This window comes from Hemiscyllium ocellatum, chromosome 31 (genome assembly GCF_020745735.1).
Source record: "Hemiscyllium ocellatum isolate sHemOce1 chromosome 31, sHemOce1.pat.X.cur, whole genome shotgun sequence".
Classification (NCBI taxonomy): Eukaryota; Metazoa; Chordata; class Chondrichthyes; order Orectolobiformes; family Hemiscylliidae; genus Hemiscyllium; species Hemiscyllium ocellatum.
Genome location: NC_083431.1, coordinates 10,712,609 through 10,733,149, shown reverse-complemented (window position 1 = coordinate 10,733,149; position 20,541 = coordinate 10,712,609). Strand labels below are relative to the sequence as shown.

Here is a 20,541-nt window from a genome sequence, read left to right as displayed (position 1 = left end):
TTTTGTTGAGATTTCATAGTCAACCCATTGCTGTCCATCTGGAGCCACATGTAGGCCAGACCAGGTGAGGATGGCAGATTTCCCTCCCTGAAGGACATCACTGAAAAGGATTGGTTTTTCCAACAAACAAGCAATCAGGAATGGTTTCACGGACTTCAGAAGATTCTTAATTCCAGATTTTTTTTTCATTGAACTCAAATTTCACCATCTGTGCTATGGTGGGATTTGAACCCAGGTCCCCAGAACATTCGTTGACTTTCTGGATTAATAGTTTAATGATAATATCAGCAGATTTAGATTAGATTACTTATAGTGTGGAAACAGGCCCTTCGGCCCAACAAGTCCACACTGACCCACCAAAGCGCAACCCACCCAAACCCATTCCCTTACACCTAGCGCTACGGGCAATTTAGCATGGCCAATTCACCTAACCTGCACATGTTTGGACTCTGGGAGGAAAACCACGTGGACACGGGGAGAATGCGCAAACTCCACACAGACAGTTGCCTGAGGTGGGAATTGAACCCGGGTCTCTGGCCCTGTGAGGCAGCAGTGCTAACCACTGTGCCACCATGGCACCCATCAGTCTCATTCAATGAGATCATGACTGATCTGTGTCCTAATTCCATTTCCCTGCATTTGGCCAATATTCCTTAACACCTTTGCCTAACAAAATGTATCTATCTCAAAAATTAAACCTAACAACTGATATAACATCCACTGCTGTTTGTAGAAGGGAATTCCAAACCTCTACCATCCTTTGTGCATAGATCAGCTTCTCCCCGAATGGATTGTACCTCATTCTCAGACTGTACACTCTAGCTCTGGAATCTCCAATCAGTGGAAATGGTTTATCTTTATCTACCTTGTCTCTTACTGTTAAGACCTTGAATACTTTGATCAGATCACCCCCTTAACCTTTTAAATTCTGGAGAAAACAGGCCAAATGTGTATCACTTCTCTTCATGACTTAACCCTGAAGTCCAGATTATCATTCTTGTAAATCAACATTGTGAAAAGCTTTTCCACACAAAGAGTGATTGAGGTCGAGAGTGTGTTGCTGGAAAAGCACAGCTGGTCAGGCAGCATCCAAGGGACAGGAGAATCAATGTTTTGAGCATAAGCCTGATTTCTCCTGATGAAGGGCTTATGCCCGAAACGTTGATTCTCCTGCTCCTCGGATGCTGCCTGACCAGCTGTGCTTTTCCAGCACCACGCTCCCGGCTCTGATCCCCAGCATCTGCAGTCCTCACTTTCTCCAAAGAGTGAGTGGAGTCTGGAATGCCTGGCCTGAGAGTGTGATATAGGCAGGATCAATCAAAGCCTTCGAACAGGAAAACCGAAAGAACTGTAAATCAGAAACAAAATCAGAAATTGTTGGAAACGTCGAGCAGGTCTGACAGCATCTGTGAAAAGAAACCAGAGATAGTGTTTTGGATCCAGTAACCCTTCCTCAGTTCTGAAGAAGAATAATCCCGGACTCGAAACCTTAACCCTCGAGCTTTCTGCCATTGAAATAATTTTCAATTCAATAAAACCGTTTGGTCACTAATTCAGTGAAGCTGCTAGATTGTGTTGGTTTCAGATTTCCAGCACTGGCAGTATTTTATGCAAAGACAGCAGGAAGTGCTGGATAAAATCTCATTGGCAGGCAGTGAATTGTGAGGGTCAGTAATTTCTCAGGTCTGTACACTATAAGTGGAAACTTACAGTTCTTAGAATGTCTGGAGGCTTGGGCTGTGCTTGTTAAAAAAATACTCCTTTTGATTTCTAGACCTATGGCAGTAAGAACCTGAAGCGAATTGGAGTGATTCTCCAAAGAGGGATTCTCATTCTGCTGATCGCCTGCTTTCCCTGCTGGGCTCTCTTCATCAACACTGAGCACATCCTGTTGGCTTTGAAACAGTCTCCAGAAGTGGCCAGGTGAGTATTAATTCCAACAGATCCAAATGTATCGTTTGGACATTAGCATTACACAACCATGTACACCGATGGTGTGAAAAGGAGCAGAAAGGTGTTGGGTCATGGAGTGGTTGGACACAAGTTCTCTGCACGCCTTTACTCTCCAGTTAAAGGGCTCCAGTACAGGTAGAGACAAGAGCAAGGTTAGGGGGCCAGCCTGTTTGTGAGTGGGGAGATAAAATAGCAGGCACCATTGACAACACTCAAGAGACCCCATCAGCAGAGGTCGGATACACAAATCATTAAACGCACTGAGTCAAACTAATAGGGCTGTTGATCAGAAAATGATTCCAGTACTGAATATCTAGAGACCACGGTAGCATCCTATCCAGATGCATCACAGATTGGCATGGCAACTGGGCTGACTAAGGCCACAAGAAATTACAGAGAGTTGTGAACACAGTCCAGTCCCTCATGAAAATCAGCCTCCCATCCAGGGACTCTGTCTACACTTCCCACTGCCTCGGGGAAGCAGCCAGCATTATCAAAGACACCTCCCAGCCTGGTTATAAAATCTTTCACTCTCTTTCAACAGGCAGATGATATAAAAGTTTGAAAACACTTACCAACAGATTCAAGAACAGCTTCATCCCTGCTGTTATCAGACCTATGAAGGCCCCCCTCATATGTTAGAGTTGATCTTTCTCTGCACCTTCTCGGTAGTTGTGATACTATAACCTGAATTCTGTTCTAATACCCTGATTTAATAATGTAAGGTATATTTTCTCTGGATAGTATGCAATACAATATTTTTCACTGTATCTTGGTACATGTCATAACGGTAAATCAAATCACTGAAAAGCAGGGATGTTGTATTAAGAAATATGAACCTTAGTTAGACCATACTTAATGCAATGCGAACACTGCTGGTCTCCTCTAATAAACTAGGAGGTGGAGGTGCCAATGATGGACTGGGGTAGACAAAGTCAAAAATCACACGACACTGGGTTATAGTCCAAAAGGTTTATTTGAAATTACAAGCTTTCAGAGCCCCCGCTCCTTCCTACCTGTTGGACTGTAACCCAGTGTTGTCTGATTTTTGACTAATAACGTAGGATATTGAAACATTGGGAATGATTTAAAAACTTCTAAAAGATGATACCAGAACTGAGAGGTGAACTGGGGAGACAGTGGAATAACATAACTGGACTAATCTGGAGCTAATATTTGAGGAACATGAGGTGGTTTCCCACCTTGGTGAAATTTGAATTCAATAGAAAATGGAGTAGAGTGCTGGTCTATTACATTCACAGTCAATTGTAGACATTCACCAGTTCACACAGGTTCAAATCCCACCGTAGCAGATGGTGAATGTTGAATTCAATAAAAATTTGGAATCAAAATCTAATCTAATTAGATTTAATCGAATGATTGAATTAAACTCTAATCCAATAGTGGCCCTTTGTCAATCTTTGTTAAAACCCATCTGGTTCATTTATACATGGTGTTTTCACACTCTCCCTGTGTCTGTGTGGGTTTCCTCCGAGTGCTCTGGTTTCCACCAACAATCCAAAGAAGTGCAGGTTAGGTCAATTGGCCATGCTAAATTGCCCATAACGTTCAGGGATGTGTAGGTTAGGTGCGTTAGGGGTAAACATAGGATAATAGGGTAGGGGAATGGGATAGGGTCGGTTACCGTTCGAAGGGTTGATATGGACTTGTTGTTATCACTGCTGCCTCACAGCGCCAAAGACCCGGGTTCAATTCCCGACTCAGGCGACTGTGTGGAGTTTGCACATTCTCCCCGTGTCTGTGTGGGTTTCCTCCGGGTGCTCCGGTTTCCTCCCACAGTCCAAAGATGTGCATGTCAGGTGAATTGGCCATGCTAAATTGCCCATAATGTTAGGTAAAAGGGGTAAATGTAGGGGAATGGGTGGGTTCCGCTTCAGCGGGTCGGTGTGGACTTGTTGGGCCGAAGGGCCTGTTTCCACACTGTAAGTAATCTAATCTAATTGTTGAGTCGAAGGGCCTGTTTCTACACTGTAGGGATTCCTCTGTTCTTTAGGAGAGTAAATCTTCCCTCAAATGATCCTAGCAAGGTATTCAGTTCAAGGTGCAGTTAGGGATGGGGCAATGAATGCCAGACCAGCCAGCAGTGCCCACATCCCAGGATTGATCGAATGAAAGGTCATACCCATTGAGGAAGGTGGAACAGGCATGGAATTCTTGAATGCAGAAGACGGATTCCTGAACTGAAAACACAACATGCTGGAAATATCTGGCAGCACCTGCCCAAAGAGAAGCTGACCTGAGAGATCTTTAAGACAGCTGAAAGGTTTTGCTCTGATTCCATGGTGAGAATGGCTGGAATTTTATATACCCGCCTCAGGCAGCAGACTGGGAGAAATTGAGGACTGCAAATGCTGAAGATCAGAGTCAAAGGGTGTGGTGCTGGAAAAGCATCCGAGGAGCAGGAGAGTCGACGTTTCAGGCATAAGGTTCCTGATGAAAAGTTTATGCCCAGAACGTCGATTCTCCTGCTCTTCGGATGTTGCCTGACCTGCTGTGCTTTTCTAGCGCCACACTCTTGACTCAGGCAGCAGACTGCAAGGTTAAGGGGGTATGAAATTGGGCCAAATGGGAGGGGCGGCTATGCATCCTGCAGTTATTTTACCCCTGGTGGGCTAAATATTAGGCAGTCTGTTTAACTTTAGTGCATTTAAAGACTTCACTCCACCATTGTAGGTTTTTTAACCGCAGACACAGAGGGAGTCATAGAGTCATAGAGTCATACAGCACGGAAACAGACCCTTTGGTCCAACCAGTCCATACCAAGTGTAATCCCAAAATAAACCAGTCCCACCTGCCGGCTCCTGGCCCATATCCCCCCAAACCTTTCCTATTCATGTACTTATCCAAATGTCTTTTAAACGTTGTTATTGTACCCACATCCACCATTTCGTCAGGAAGTTCCCTCCATACACGAACTGCCCTCTTTCTTAAAAATTTACCTCTTAAGCCTTTTTTAAATCACTCTTCTCTCACCTTAAAAGTGTACCTCTTAGTCTTGAAAATCCTAGGGTAAAGACAACTACCATCAACTCCATCCATACCTCTCATTATTTATATACCATTATCAGGTCACCTCTCAACCTCCTACACTCTGGTGGAAGAAGTCCCAGCCTATCCAGCCTTTCTTTATAACTCAAACCTTCAGTACCCACTAACATCCTGGTAAATCTCTTTTGAACCCTCTACAGCTTAATGGTATCCTCCCTATAACTAAGCAGCCAGAACTGGACACAGTATTCCAGAAGAGGCCTTACCAATGTCATATACAACCTCACCATGACGTTGCACCTCCTAAACTCAAAGGACTGAATAACGAAGACCAGTGTGCCAAATGCCTTTTTAACTCATAGGTGAGGCAAACTTCAAAGAATTATGTACTTGCACCCTAGGTCCCCCTGTTCTACAACACTACCCAAGGGCCTACCATTCATTGTATAAGCCCTATCCTTGTTTGTTGTATCAAATGCAATACCTCACATTTATCCAGATTGAACTCCATCTGCCATTTATCAGCCCATGGACCCATTAGATCAATATCCCTTTGTAATCTTAGGAAACCTTCTTCACTGTCCACTATGCCACCAACTTGCGTGTCATCCGTAAACTTACTAACCATGCCTTCTATATTCACATCTAAATGTTTTTATATAAATGACAAACAAAAGTGGACCCAGCACTGATCCCTGTGGAAACACCGCTGGTCACAGGCCTCCAGTCCGAAAAGCAATCCTCCACCATCACCCACTGTTCTCCTGCTGTTAACCCAATTATGTATTCAAATGGCAAGTTCACCCTGAATCCCATGTGACCTAACCTAATTAGTCTACCATGCGGAACCTTGTCAAAGGCTTTGCTAAAATCAAAATAAACAATGTCTCCTGCTCTGCCATCATCAATCTTTTTGGTAACTTCCTCAAAAACTCAATCAAGTTTGTGAGAGATGATTTTCTTCATAGAAAACCACGCTGACTATCTCTAATCAATTTTTGCCTCTTTATATGTCTATAAATCCTATCTTTCATAATCACCTCCCACAATTTACCCACAACCAAAGTCAGACTCATAGGTCAATAGTTCCCTAGTTTCTCCTTACAATCTTTTGTAAACAAAGGTAGAAGCTTAGCCACCGTCCAATTATCAGGCACCTCGCCTGTAGCTATGGGTGATACAAATTTTTCTGTAAGGGATCTTTTAATTTCCTGTCTTAATTCTTGCAATGTTCTGGGATACATTAGATCAGGTCCCAGAGATTTGTCCAACTTCATATTCTCTAAGACCTCCTGAACGTCCTCTTCTGCAGTGTGAACTGCTTTTAAAGCATCAACGTTCATTTCTTTGTATTCTCTAGACTCCATTTCTTTCTCCACCATAAAACCTGAAGCAAAATATTAATTTAGTATCTCCTGGGGTTCAACACAAAGATGACCTCCTTGATCTTTAAGAGGCCTACCCTCTCTGGAGTTATTCTCTTTCGCTCCCTCCTTATTGAGTGCCCTGTGCCACATGACTGTGACCAGGGTTGCCCCCACTGGAAGATCACCACCTACTCTTGATGTCAACCCTACCCCCTCACCATCCTTGGCAAGCCCAGCCCCTTGGCCCGCACTCCAGATCTCCTCAATATTCTCTGCTCCTGGAATTGCTGCAGTTCCAGTACTGGCCACTGCTCCTAGTGGCAGTGTGTAGGTGCTGAAGAGCTGCCTAATTGGCTATCAACTCTTGGTAGTGGAACATCTTGCCACCAAGTGGGCAGATATTTTAGACCAATCTACTGCCATCATGGCTTCAACAGTAGACTGCTGTCCTTACCTGGTCTGGTTTACATGTGACTCCTGACCAAAGCAACGTGGTCGACTCTTAACTGCCCTCAGGGATGGTTGGGTAATAAATGCTGGCCTAGCCAGTGACGCCCACACCCCATGAATGAATTAAGAAAGAAAGAGTTTGTAGCAGGTCCAAATAAATTGGATCTAGGGGGAGGAGAGCCTCCTTCGCTACAGGGGAACTTGAGCTGTCATTATTTTCACATACGCTGTCAGTAATAGACACACTTAAACAGGCTTAATGCAAAGCTCTTCAGGGTGAAGTGCAGGTCAGTCCTTTCCTTTTGATGGGGGATGTTCTCCTACTAGACAACACCCCTGCCATGCCACCAGGGTTATGAACTGAAAGTACTCCATTACACAACTGAGTCTGACTGACAGGAGCTCCTGTGATTTGAACCCATTGATCCTGTTGGACGTTGCATACCAATTCCTAAAGTGTGCTGGGCAGATGCCTGCTTTGGCCTTTCCTTATCCCTGACTTAGAACAAAATGTGAAGAAGTAACCATATCTGTTTACTTGCAAATAAGAATTTTAAACCATACTGTGAAGAAATTGTACCTTGTATTTCGAATTGTCGCATAAACATATCAGTAAAGTTATGTATTCCACAGGAGTTTCCATTGGGACTGGTTGTTCATGATTAAGGTTAAATCTTTCAGTATTCAGTTCTATCAGCACATACTCCGTGCCTGTTGTGAATTTAGAGACACCTTCCCAGTCATTTACCAACTTTGATTTTTTTTTCCTTGCAGGTTAACCCAGCTGTATGTATGGATATTCATCCCTGGCCTCCCTGTAAGTACAGTTAATGTAGGAATGTGTGTTGCAGATGAAAAGTTTAAAAATTAACTTATAATTGCTGTGACCAACGGGCAAGTCAATACGCAGTGTGGCACTATGTCATACAGTCTGCATTGTTCCCAGCTCTGATGCTCAGTCTGAGCTGGTTCACAGTGACAATGCTACGGTTGGACACGTCACTCCGAAGACAGTATTTTGCTCCTATTGCCAATGTCCTGCTGTGACTTATTGACACCAGTTGTTGGCTCCAGCTCCAAAGCAGAGGCCAAATCCAGCTTGACAACTCCTGGTGCAGTACAGACAGAGTGTTGCACTGCCTTCTCACAGGTGTGGAATGAAGACTGTGCTCTGACCTCTCATACATGATGTGAAGAACTGAGGAGTTCCCTCAAATGCCCTCTGAATATTTATAACCTAGAAACACAGATCCCATTTCTGCTTGTGGGAGATTTCTGTGTGCAAACTGTATGCTACAAACAATAGTGATTGCAACTACAAACTCCTTAACTAAGCACTTAGGGACTGCCTGAGAGCATGACAGGCACTATACAAGTCCCTCTTTACTAGATTTGATTTGAGTTATTGTTGTCACATGTAACAAGATACAGTGACAAGTATTGTTTTGCTTGCTAACCAGACAAATCATCCCTTACATAAGTGCATCAGGGTAATAGAACAGAATGCAGATTATAGTGGTACAGCTACAGAGAAGGTGCAGAGAAAGATCAGCTCTAATAAACATAAGTTTGTTCATAAGTCTGATAACAGCAGGGAAGAAGCTGTTCTTGAATCTGTTGGTATGTGTTTTCAAACTTTTGTATCTTCTGCATGATGAAAAAGAGGGAAAGCGAGTATAACTAAGACGGGAGGGGTCTTTGATTAGTTTAGTATGCTATTTAACTGTGGAGGCCATCACACAGTTGACTTCTCTCAATGTCCATGGAGGCTCAGTGGATGATAAATTGTCTGGGACCCTCAGCTCACATTTTCTCAGTTTTTGAAGGTAAACAGTGGTGCATCCAAATGGTAAATTCCACAACTTCCGTGTTATATTGGGGATGGCAGGCAGGATCCTTTTGGCCTATATTTCTGTCCCCAAGGGGAGGGGGGATTGACTAGAGTGAGGATGGGCATGCACTCACACACTAAAGCATTAGAGGTAGCCTATGGCCTTAAAAAATAACCTCACTTTGTCGTCTTAAAGTAAAACACTATGATTGAGCAACAGAAAGGACAAATAGCACAGTGGGTCTGGTGAATGGGAGTGAAACAGATCTATCTTCGAAGAAGGGAGTGAATAAAATATTAGTTCCATCTGTGATAGTGTGACAAAGCTGCCCCTTTAGCAAGGTTATTTTGTTCTTGGGTCTTTCTTAAGAGAGATCATAAAGGCAGAGGTGCCGAAATGTCTGGACAGAGACTAGTTAACAATGGCAAGGGAGAGTCCAGTTCTCCCAGTTCAGGATTTTTCTAGTTTCTTTTAGTTGTAACAGTGAGAACCTGCTGCAGTCCAGAGAAAGGTTCCAAGCTTCAGCAGATGATCCTTGATTGGCTTCTCTCTCTGAAATCTCTCCTACCTGTAAGAACCTGTATTTGAATTTACCTTTTGCGAAAGGGATATATTTATGGGATGTTACAGGATTTGGAACAGCTCTTTAGTTGAGTTATAGTCATTGAATTTTCAGATAGTTGTTATTCTAAATTCTGTTTTGTTTTGTTTGTGTTTCAACCATAATGTGTAAATAAATCCTGTTTTACTTAAAGCCGAGTGGTTTGACCGGCTGCATCACACTTGGAACACCCATTTCATATCTGCCTTTAAAATAAGGAAAAGTTAGGGTTTGGGCTACTTTCTTAAGATATTTTGAGGAGGGATCTGGCCTGGTCCATAACAATGGCAACGATTACAGCATGTGTCATCTTAATGGTTTCTCCTTGTGTTTCCATAGGCAACTTTTCTTTATCAATTAGAGATCAGATACCTTCAGAATCAGGTACGGTTGCTACATTTCGATTCGGCATGTTTAACAATTTAATAACTGTTCCTGCAAACTGTTATTTGGAATTCTTCAGTTTCATTTCCCTCAATTTAAAGTTCAACCGCGATCAGGGTAGAAGATTCATTTTTTTAAAAAGTGAAGGATACCGTATCACGTGGATGTTGAAATTGGAAACTAGTCCAGGTGGCACGGTGGCTGGAGTAGGTTTGCCTTCCCTGTGGTACCCTTTCCGGTAAGTCCCTGATCTCAGCGATCCCCCTGTGAGGATGGAGGTGGTGAACGGAGACCATGTGTCTCCCCACGGGAAATGAGAGAGAGAGAGAGAAGGTTCAGAGGCAAGACCTCCAGGAGGTAGGGAGGAATGTGGGTGCGGGCCCGTTCACACCTCAAACAGTCAAACCAAAAATGTCATGAGGAAACGCCATGGGGCTCGGTTATTTGCCAGTCAGGGTCGATGGGATGAAGCATCTTTTATTCTCCCTTGCTGGTGATGGAATGCAAGAGGAAGGGATGTAATGTTAAAATCAGAGCCAGGCCATACAGAAGCAACTCTCCACAAACACTGCTTCACCCAACGGCTAGGGAAAGTGAGGAACTGTCCCCATAGTAAAGCAATAGATGGTGCTACGATTAATTGTCCCAACTCTGAGATTGATAGATTATTGCTAGGTAATAATGCCATGAAGGACTATCGTGCCAGGCAGGCAGAGGAGGTTAGGACACTGTGTCTAGTTTAATTGTAAAAACTGCACAGCATTGGCAAGTTGAGCTGAAGGGCCTGTTTCCATGCAGTAGACCTCGATGATTCTAGGACAGAGACTGTGCGCCATCTTGTTGGGGGGTGGGTCTTGTGGCACAGCAGCTGCATCCCTACTTCTGGGCTAGGGGGTTAGGTTCAAGACCCACCTGCTGCAAAGGTGTGTCGTAACACAGTCCACAATCCCATTGGATGGCCAAGAAGGTTCAAAGGGCTGAATGGCCTCTCGGTCAGTCCAGGTGTGCCTGGTGAAGTCAGATCTCCAGAGGGGGAAAGCAGTGTAGGAAATATAGGCCGCCATTTTCAACTCCAGGAATGTTTGTTAATGATCTGATCACTTAGCCCGGCAGTGGTGATGCCTGTGACTAGTGGTGCTGTGATGCTGCAATACTCCTCAGCTGTCATTCATTGCCAGGTTCTCAGTGTAAGCCATGAACAGTTCAGAGCTCTGACCATTCTCAAAGTGGGATATGCCCTACACACTGCAATTGCATAAGGTGCATGATGTTTGACAGAAATCAGTTTCTGATCTCCCGTACGCGTTCGTGTTTCATAATTCTCTTCTTTAAAATCAGGGCAGGTAAGGACCTGGGGAGTGTTGCCAAATGAAGAGACCATAGACTGCAGGTTCCTAGTTCCTTGAAAGTGGAGTTGCAGGTAGATAGGATCGTGAAGAAAGAGTTTGGTATACTTTCCTTTATTGGCCAGAGCATTGAGTATAGGAGTTGGAAGGTCTGTGCAGATATCTGGTTGGCAGGGATGTGTTGGACTGAAGAATCTGTTTCCGTGCTGTACATCTCTGTTTCTACAATTACAAGCCTTGAGTTAACACTTCCATCTCTTTATAACCTCCCTGCCCACATTATCCGCACTTCCCCAGGTCTGACTGCTTCGCCATTGGAGATTGTATTTTCAGTTGCTTGGACCCTTACCTCTGAAATTCCTTCCACAAAACTTTCAGCCTCTCTATCTCCCTTGAAGATGCTCCTTAAAACTTATACTTTTACCTACACCTATCCCAATATTGCTTTCTAAACTTTTAGTTTGGTAACGCTCCTGTAAAGAGGACCTTTAACTAGCTCCATGCTGTTTTATAGATGCTATTGATTGAAAGTTCTGTGTCTGCACTTTAACTATTGAAAGGCAAAGGGTGAAACCTTCACCTGGAAAGTGATGGGAAGGTGGTGGGAGGAGTTGGCATACCAAGATACCAGTACCTTTATCACCAGCACAGTGATTTGGTTCTGCCACTCAGTAAGGCCCTCAGGAGGTTAATTAATGACTTTTAAAGATTAATTGATGGGATCTGGGAACTGGCAGCTCTATCTTACTGATGTCATGGCCAGAAACTGCCAGCCTCTGATTGCCTGGCACACAAAAGACCATGGAGAAAGTGAGGACTGCAGATGCTGGAAGTCAGAGTCAAGAGTGTGGTGCTGGAAAAGCACAGCAGGCCAGGCAGCATCGGAGGAGGAGGAGGAGAATCGACCTTTCAGGCATAAGCCCTTCATCAGGATTTAATTCTCCTGCTCCTCGGATGCTGCCTGACCTGCTGTGCTTTTCCAGCACCACACTCTCGAACCAAAAGACCCTGGGCAGTCAGTTGGCTGTTCAACGGGACTTCTTACCTCGATAGCCTCGGATTTCCCTGCTGTAAACTCTTCAACTTTTGAAAAATCCAGATCTCTGGGTACCAACTCCAAAATCCTTGAATATATTGTGCTGCCCAAATCCATGCCAGTCCTTCGCTCATCTCCATAACATCGCTAGATTGATCCTGATCGAGGTCAAAGGTAGCACCCTGTGGTTTATGATCCTCCTCCAACTTCCTTGATCTCTCTGCAAACTTCAACATAGTTTGCTACATTTTCCATCAGAGGCTGAAGTGTGATTTTCTAGAGGTTTATAAAATCATGAGGGGAAAGGCTAGGATAAATAGTCATGATCTTTTCCTTGCGGTGGGTGAGTCCAGAACTAGAGGGCATCGGTTTAGGGTGAGAGGGGAAAAATTGAAAAGAGACCTGAGGTCCTAGGATGGGCTAAACAGAGACACGCACGAGGATTCCTAGAGGCCTGGCATTCAAACCAGACCGCCATCGACAAAAATATCGATTTGGACCCCCATTTACCAACTTCTGAGAAAAAGAACCAGAAATTATATCACCCACCTTAAGAGACCAAGATACATAAATAGAAAGTGGGGCATAACACCAGCACTTAACCAGAGGCTCACTGATGATGTTACCTTGTATGGTGATGAAACGTCTGAAAACAAACCTTCCAGCTCAGCGAGCAAACTTCCAACCTGACCCACAAGCTGAGATACAAATCTTCTCAAAAATCACAATCCAGACCTGGGTTCATATCGCAGCATGGAAGATGGTGAAATTTAAATTCAACAAAAATCTAGAAGTAGAAGCTAGCCCAGTGGGATCAGTTGATTGTTGTAAATTAGTTCACTCATGCCCCTTAGAGGAGGAAATCTGCCATCCTCACCTGGTCTGGCCTACACGTGACTCCACACCCACAGCAATGTGGTTGCCTCTTAAAGCACCCTCTGAATTTGCCAAATAAAGCTACTCAGTTCCAGAACAACTTTTGTTTGTCTCATTCATGAGATGAGGGTGTCACTCGCTAGGCAACATTTATTGTCACATGTAGGCCAGATCAGGAAAGGATGGCAGATTCCTTCCCTAAAGGGCAGTAGTGAACCAGATGGGTTTTTCTGACAATGGATTCATGGTCATCATGAGACTCTTCATTCCAGATGTTTTTGTTTGAATTCAAATATCAACATCTGCCATGATGGGATCTGAACCCAAGTACCCAAGACATTACTTAGGGGTCCAGATTTACAGTCCAGCAATAATACCATTAGGACATTGTCTTCCTCACTAGGGACAGATAATGGATGCTGACCTAGCCACCAGTGCCCAGATCCTATGAACAAATTTTTTAAAATGCACAGGGAAACCTTGACTAATTTCTGTACAGGACATTGGTTAGGCCACTTTTGGAATATTACATGCAATTCTGGTCTCCCTGCTATTGGAAGGAAATTCTGAAACTTGAAACGATACACAAGGATGTTGCCATGTTTGGACAGTTTGAGCTATAGGGACAGGCTGAATAGGCTGGGGGTATTTTCTCTGGAGTGTTGGAGGCTGAGGGGTGACCTTATAGAAGTTTATAAAATCATGAGAGGCATGGATAGGATAAATGGACAAGGTCTTTTCCCTGGAGTGGGGGAGTCCGGAACCAGAGCACATAGATTTATGAGAGGGGAAAGATTTAAAAGAGACCTAAGGGGCAACTTTTTCGCACGGAGGGTGGTGTTTGTATGGAATGAACTACCAGAGGAAGTGGTGGAGGCTGGTACAATTGCAACATTTAGAAGGCATCTGAATGGGTATATGAATAGGAAGGGTTAAGAGGGATATGGGCCAGATGCTGGAAAATGGGACTAGATTTATTTGGGATATTTGGTCAGCATGGACAAGTTGGACTGAAGGGTCTGTTTCCATGCTGTACATCTCTAGGACTCTATGAGTAGGATCCAGTCCAATGGTTCAGCCTTCACACCCAAACATGGAAGTTTTCAGCCTTGAGTAGAGAATTAATCAAATGCTCAGAGAGATGTTCATTATTTGAGAAAGGAAAAGGGAGGTTCAAAGTGAAAGGAGTATGAGTAAGAAAGGCCGGAATAGGTTGTGCAGGGGATACTGGATGAGAGGACAGACAGCGAATTGGAGTTTAAGGCCCAATTGACTAGATCTCCGGAAGAAGAACAGATTGAAGATTGTGGTGAGAAATATATTTGAAGGCAATCTTCCAGCAAAAAAATAGAGAGAATTTGTTTGTCTCAAAAAGACGTTCCACATTCTTAAAACCTCTTAACCTGTGCTTTACATATGACCTGGGACAGGGAGCATCAGTAAAGTGATCAATCACAAGGGTCTTGCAACTGAGAAAGATTACTGCTTCATTGAAATTCTTTCTTCTTTTCATCCACCCTCACGCTGTTCCAGACTAGCTCCCTGCACGCTTCTGATCAATCCATTCTTTCTCTGACTGACGGAGGTTTGCTAATGCTCATCTTGGATATCTTGTCCACGTGAGTTTTCTCTTGCTCTCCAAGGGGAAGTTCCAATCTTTCCTTGTCACCACTTTTGTAAATTGTTTTATCATGCCTTTTACATTTGGTGCATTCTGTTTTAAGCTGGATGATTTTAGCAGATCAGAATAGGGGAACATTGAGAGTATTTTCATTTCTCACCTCTCGCTCTCCCCCATCCCACCTCCACTCCACTCCTCACAAAATTGGTGGCAAAAACATTCCCAGACCACGAGCAAATATTTTGCCCCTGTCTCTGTCTTTGAGAAGTCATTCCCTCCAGTCCAATGCTGAACAAAGGACTGTGAGTTGGGTATGGTTTCTTGGGGTTCTGTAAGGATTACTCAGCCAGGGGACCTGCCTGCATATATCACTCCATAGGAATGCCAACTGGCTGGACATGGGACTGTAAGCTGGCAGAGTCTCGAGAGTAGACACACAGACAGACAAACACACAGATACACACACACACACACACACACACACACACACACACACACACACACACACACACACACACACACACACTCTCTCGCAGACAGGCACACACACTCTCACACACGTACACACCCTCACAGGCACACACTCTCACAGATACAAACACACTCTTACACACACACACACAAAACGCACTCACCAACACGCACATACATACAGATGTACGGACACACATAGATACATACAAACACAAAATCATGCACACACATATGTACACGTACATATACATATATGACTACACGTATACATAACACTTGTACATGTGCACACATATACATTACACATGCATACACACATATGCATAGACACAAACATGCACACACAGACATACATAAACACACATGCACAAACATGCATGTATCATTACACACATACACAGACACACATTGGTGCATACATGTCCATGCACACACGCACACACATATGGATTATTATGTACATGTATACACACACACGGCTACAAGTTAGCAACCAAACATTGAAAAGCTAGCTAAGATTCTTTTCACTTTCCTCAAACCAGATACACGAGGATGGACTAAACGCTTTTCCATTCCACTCCAGCCCACAGGGTCCCCAGTTTATTGTAATGTTCCATGTGCATGCATGGCCTACTCCTTCAGCCTTCACCATTGCTGCTTCGTTGCTAAGAATCATGAAGTAAGGCAGCTCAGTGATAAAGCTATGGTTTTCAGTCTGGCCTGGGGAGGGAGATGACCAGCTTGTGCTTAGCTAGCTGTCCACTTCCTTCCTCCCTCACCCCCTCCATCTCTGGCCTAGTGCTGGTGCAGCTGAGATCAGACATAGTGTGGAGGGAATGCAACCTGCGATAGGAGATTCAACACACTGTGCCACCACCTCACATCCAGATCGTGTGTAATCAACCGAGAGCAAAGGGTAATAACGAGAAAAAGTAACTTTGTTGTGTTCCCACTCCAGGGGATCATTCTGCCACAGATTTTTACTGGTCTCGTAGCCAACATCTTCAATGCTGTAGTAAATTACCTCCTGCTGTACGTGCTAACACTGGGAGTGCTGTGAGTACCATTATTTTTATTCCCTTGTATACAGTGATACCTCAATGACTTGCTTTGTGATTCTTCTTTCCTCCAGCTCACACCTTTCTCCTTCTTACCCTGTGGGCACTGAGCCAATGAGCTGCAGAGTTCCCTACATAGGAATGACGTGAGACCATTCAGCCCCTCAAGCTTGGATCACTCAGATGATGGCTGATCCTTGTTTCTACTCCACTGAACCATGTTCACTCCCTTGGTTGCCTTACCCAACAAAGACTAGTCATTCCTGGTCACAAAGGCCCTAGTTATCCTCCAACATCTGCCTTAGAGATTTTTCGGGAGAGAATTCCAGCTTCCTATTTCCCATGACACTCCCTGATTTCACCGTAATGTGAACGGAATGTCGGTGATCCCATGAACTTGTTTCCAGGAAATAGCCTCTGCTGCTTGGCTGATGAGTGAGGACCTGTAGGGAGAAGCAGAGGATGGGGCCCTGGTTTTCCCCTAGAGTGGGATGTAAGAATCAATAAATCTGATCCCTCACAAACTGTACATTGAGATATCAGCCACTGTGCATGCAGATTTCAAATATTGTACTCTATGCATCTTCCTCACACAACTGCACATTAGTGTTTTGATGCGTTATAGAATAGAATAGAATCCCTACAGTGTGGAAACAGGCCCTTTGGCCCAACAAGTCCACACCAACCCTCCAAAGAGTAACCCACCCAGACCCATTCCCACCTACCCTACATTTACCCCTGATTAATGCACCTAACCTAAACATCCCTGAACACTATGGGCAATTTACCGTGCTCAAATTACCTGGCCTGCACATCTTTGGATCATGGGAGGAAACCGGTGCACCCGAAGGAAACCCACGCAGACACGGGGAGAATGTGCAAACTCCACACAGACAGTCACCTGAGGCTGGAATTGAACCTGGGTCCGCCCCACTGAAGATGGTAGCAAAAGCTTATGAGGAAAGCAACTTGGGACCTGGCTTTTACTATAAGTTACAACAGTAAGAAAGATGTACTAAAACTCTTATAAAAATCTGGTGAGAAGCCTCAGCTGGAGTACTGTACCCAATTCTAGGCATGGCAATGTCAAGAAGACAAGTGGATAATGCTCACCAGAATGGTATCAGGGATAAAGGGCCTCAGTTTGGTCCATCAGAGATTGGGAAGTTGGGTTGTAGAGAGATGTAGGTGTCCAGATGGATGTTTGATAGAACAGAATGTTACAATGCACTGCCTGACAGAGAGAGAGATGGAAACTTTCAGAAAAGCAGTTGGATAGATATTTAAACATGGTTTGGGATGAGGATGAGGGAGTTGGAGTGGGGTTAGGGTTGAGGGTGGGGATTGGTTGGAGTTTGGCTGAGGATGAGGGTGAAACTGGCTTGGGATTGGTGTTGAGGTGGGGATGAGGGTGAGGTTGGGGTTGGGGTTGGGATTGGTTTTGGGGTGGGGATGACGGTTGGGGCTGGTGTTGGGGTGGGATTGGTGTGGGGATGAAGGTGGGGTAGGGATGGGGTGATGGTTGGTGTTGAGAGGCAGATGGGGGTGGGGTTAGGGTTGGTGTTGGGATGAGGATGTCGGTGGGAGTAGGGGTGTGGGTGGGGTGAGGGCTGGTGTTGGATTGGGGTTGGATTGGTGTTGGGATGGGGATGGAGTGGGTTTGAGTTGGTGTTGGGATGGAGTGGGAATGGGGGTGGATTTGTGTTGGGATGGGGATGGGGCTGGGGCTGGGGTTGTTGGTGGGGTTGGGATGGTGTTGGGGATGGAGTGGGCTTGGGGGTCTTGGTGGGCTTGGATTGGTGTTGGGATGGGGATGGGTGTGGGGGTCTTGGTGGGGTTGGATTGTTTTTGGATGGGGATGGGGTGGGGGTCTTGGTGGGGTTGGATTGTTTTGGGATGGGGTGGGGTTGGGTTGGTGTTGGAATGGAGATGAGGGTGGGGGTGTGGGTGGGATTGGGGCTGGTGCAGGGATGGAGATGGGGGTAGGGGTGTGGGTTGGGTTGGATTGGTGTTGGGCTAGGATGGGGTGGAGTTGGGTTGGTGTTGATGGGGGATGAGGGTGGGGATTGTGGTTGGGGTTGGGATTAGTGTTAGGGTGGGGATGAAAGTTGGTGTGTGGGTGGGATTAGGGCTGGTGTTTGGATGGAGATGGGGTAGAGTTGGGTTGTTGTTAGGATGGGGTGGGGTGTGGGTGGGGGTGGTATGGGGATGGGAGTGTGGTTGGGTTGATGTTGGGATAGGGATGGGGTTGGGTTGTATTGGTGTTGGGACGGGGATGAGAGTGGGATATTTGTGGTGTTGGTGCTGGGATGGGGATTTGGATGGGGTGTGTGTGGAGTTGGTGTTGGGATGGGGGTAAGGGTGGGGGTGTGTGTGGGATTGGGTTGGTGTTGGGACAGGAATGGAGGTGGGGAGTGTATGGAGTTGGGGTGCGGGTGTGGATGGGATTGGGTTGGTGTTGGGACAGGGATGAGGGCGGGGTGTGTGTGGAGTTGGGGTGCGGGTGTGGATGGGATTGGGTTGGTGTTGGGACAGGGATGAGGGTGGGGTGTGTGTGGAGTTGGGGTGCGGGTGTGGATGGGATTGGGTTGGTGTTGGGACAGGGATGAGGGCGGGGTGTGTGTGGAGTTGGGGTGCGGGTGTGGATGGGATTGGGTTGGTGTTGGGACAGGGATGAGGGCGGGGTGTGTGTGGAGTTGGGGTGCGGGTGTGGATGGGATTGGGTTGGTGTTGGGACAGGGATGAGGGTGGGGTGTGGGTGGGATTAGGTTTGGTATTGAGACTGGGATGTGGGTCAAGTTGGGGTTGATGTTGGGATGGGGGTGGGGGTGATGATGGAGTTGGGGTTGTTCACCATCGCTGGAGGTACTGGGACGGTGTGCCTGGCCTTCCTGAGTTGGAAAGGAGGTGGGACACTTTCTGGGTTGTACTGGTCTATTTAAAATACAGTCCTGACAAATTAAACTTTCACTGGGGGTGTGACCTGGGCTTTTTTTGACACTGCTTTTAACACATGGACTTGTTATTGTCCAGGGGCTCAGCTGCTGCCAATGTTGTCTCTCAGTACTGTCAAGTTATCCTCCTATTTGTATACATTCGATGGAAAAAGTTGTACATTGGAACATGGACAGGTAAGTTACAGTCCAAGTATATTCCTACAAATACTATTTTAAACTTATTTCTCTCTTCGTCTTTTCTTCGGAGTTTCAGAAGTTGTTTGACAAGGTACCACACACATTTGGCTACTGAGTAAGATAAAATGTAAAGTTTTCACAGCTCTGCTCTCTTGTTAGAGAGTGACAGCTTTAACCTGAGGGTCACCATGCCTCAGGCAAGGAGGAAGATTGAGGACAGTCCTTCATGATAACCTCAGCCTGTGCGGGAATTGAACCCACGCTGCTGGTGTCACTCTGTACTGCAAACCAGCCACCCATGCTAAACTGACTACCACTTAGTCAGATAAGAGCCTGTAGCAAAAGGAAATAAAGAATTGCAGATTAGGGTGATCTGAAACAAGGAAAAACAGAAGAAACTCAGCAGGGACGTCAAGGCTAAGTCGTAAAGTATATTCAACATTGAGATTTTTAATCAGTAAGGAAAATAAGGGTTACAGGACGAAGGGAAGGTAGTGAAGTTGATGATTACCAGTTCAGTCCCTGAGCATATTGAATGGTGGAAATGGGTAAAATGGTCTAATCTGCAGTCTAATCCCCATCCCTCCAGCCGCGACAAGGACCGAGCCTCCCTGGTCCTCGCCTTCCACCCCACCAACCTCCGTATACCTCGCATCATCCTCCGCCATTTCCACCACCTACAAACCACCAGAGATATCTTTCCCACCCCACCCCTATCCGCTTTCCATAAAGACCGTTCCATCCGTGACTACCTGGTCAGGTCCACGCTCCCTAACAGCCCACCCTCCCCTCTCGGCACCTTCCCCTGCCACCGCAGGAATTGCAAAACCTGCGCCCACACCTCCCCCCTCACCTCTGTTCAAGGTCACAAAGGAGCCTTCCACATCCATCAAAGTTTGACCTGCACTTCCACACTTGTCATTTACTATATCCGTTTGCTCCTGATGCGGTCTCCTCTACATTGGGAAGAGAGGATGCTAACTCGCAGAGCACTTCAGGGAGCATCTCCAGGATACCCGCACCAATCAACCCCCCCCTCCCCCCCGTGGCTGATCATTTCAACTCCCCCTCCCACTTTGCCGAGGACATGCATGTCCTGGGCCTCCTCCACTGCTACTGTTCTTTGACCAGGCAGGTAACTAGAGGCTGCCCTCTTGGTCTAAAGATTGACAGTTAACTGATCCTCCAAGCGAACAATGTCCACCTAATCAGTATCTTTCTCATGCTGTATGAACCGATCTTCCTTCAGCAAGTCAGTTTCCTTTGTCTACATCCTGATGAGGGTAAGACAAGGAGCTTCAATTCTGTCTCTACTTTACATGGCCCTTTCTCCAGTTGAGAAACACGCAGCTGATATGTTTATAGGTCTTCAGTTTTGTCAATACTAAGGCAGCCATTAC

The 20,541-nt window shown here is 45.5% G+C and overlaps 1 protein-coding gene across 2 annotated transcripts in view; it reads left to right on the top strand.

Annotated features, from left to right (window-relative positions):
• LOC132830394 (multidrug and toxin extrusion protein 1-like) overlaps window positions 1–20,541 on the top strand; it is an 83,334-nt gene that overhangs the window by 19,644 nt on the left and 43,149 nt on the right. For both annotated transcript variants that reach the window (XM_060848053.1, XM_060848054.1), the window contains 5 exons: window positions 1,775–1,923; window positions 7,554–7,596; window positions 9,552–9,596; window positions 15,908–16,005; window positions 19,041–19,138. In XM_060848053.1, the coding sequence (XP_060704036.1) occupies window positions 1,775–1,923; window positions 7,554–7,596; window positions 9,552–9,596; window positions 15,908–16,005; window positions 19,041–19,138 (433 nt within the window). The remainder of the gene's footprint in view (window positions 1–1,774; window positions 1,924–7,553; window positions 7,597–9,551; window positions 9,597–15,907; window positions 16,006–19,040; window positions 19,139–20,541) is intronic.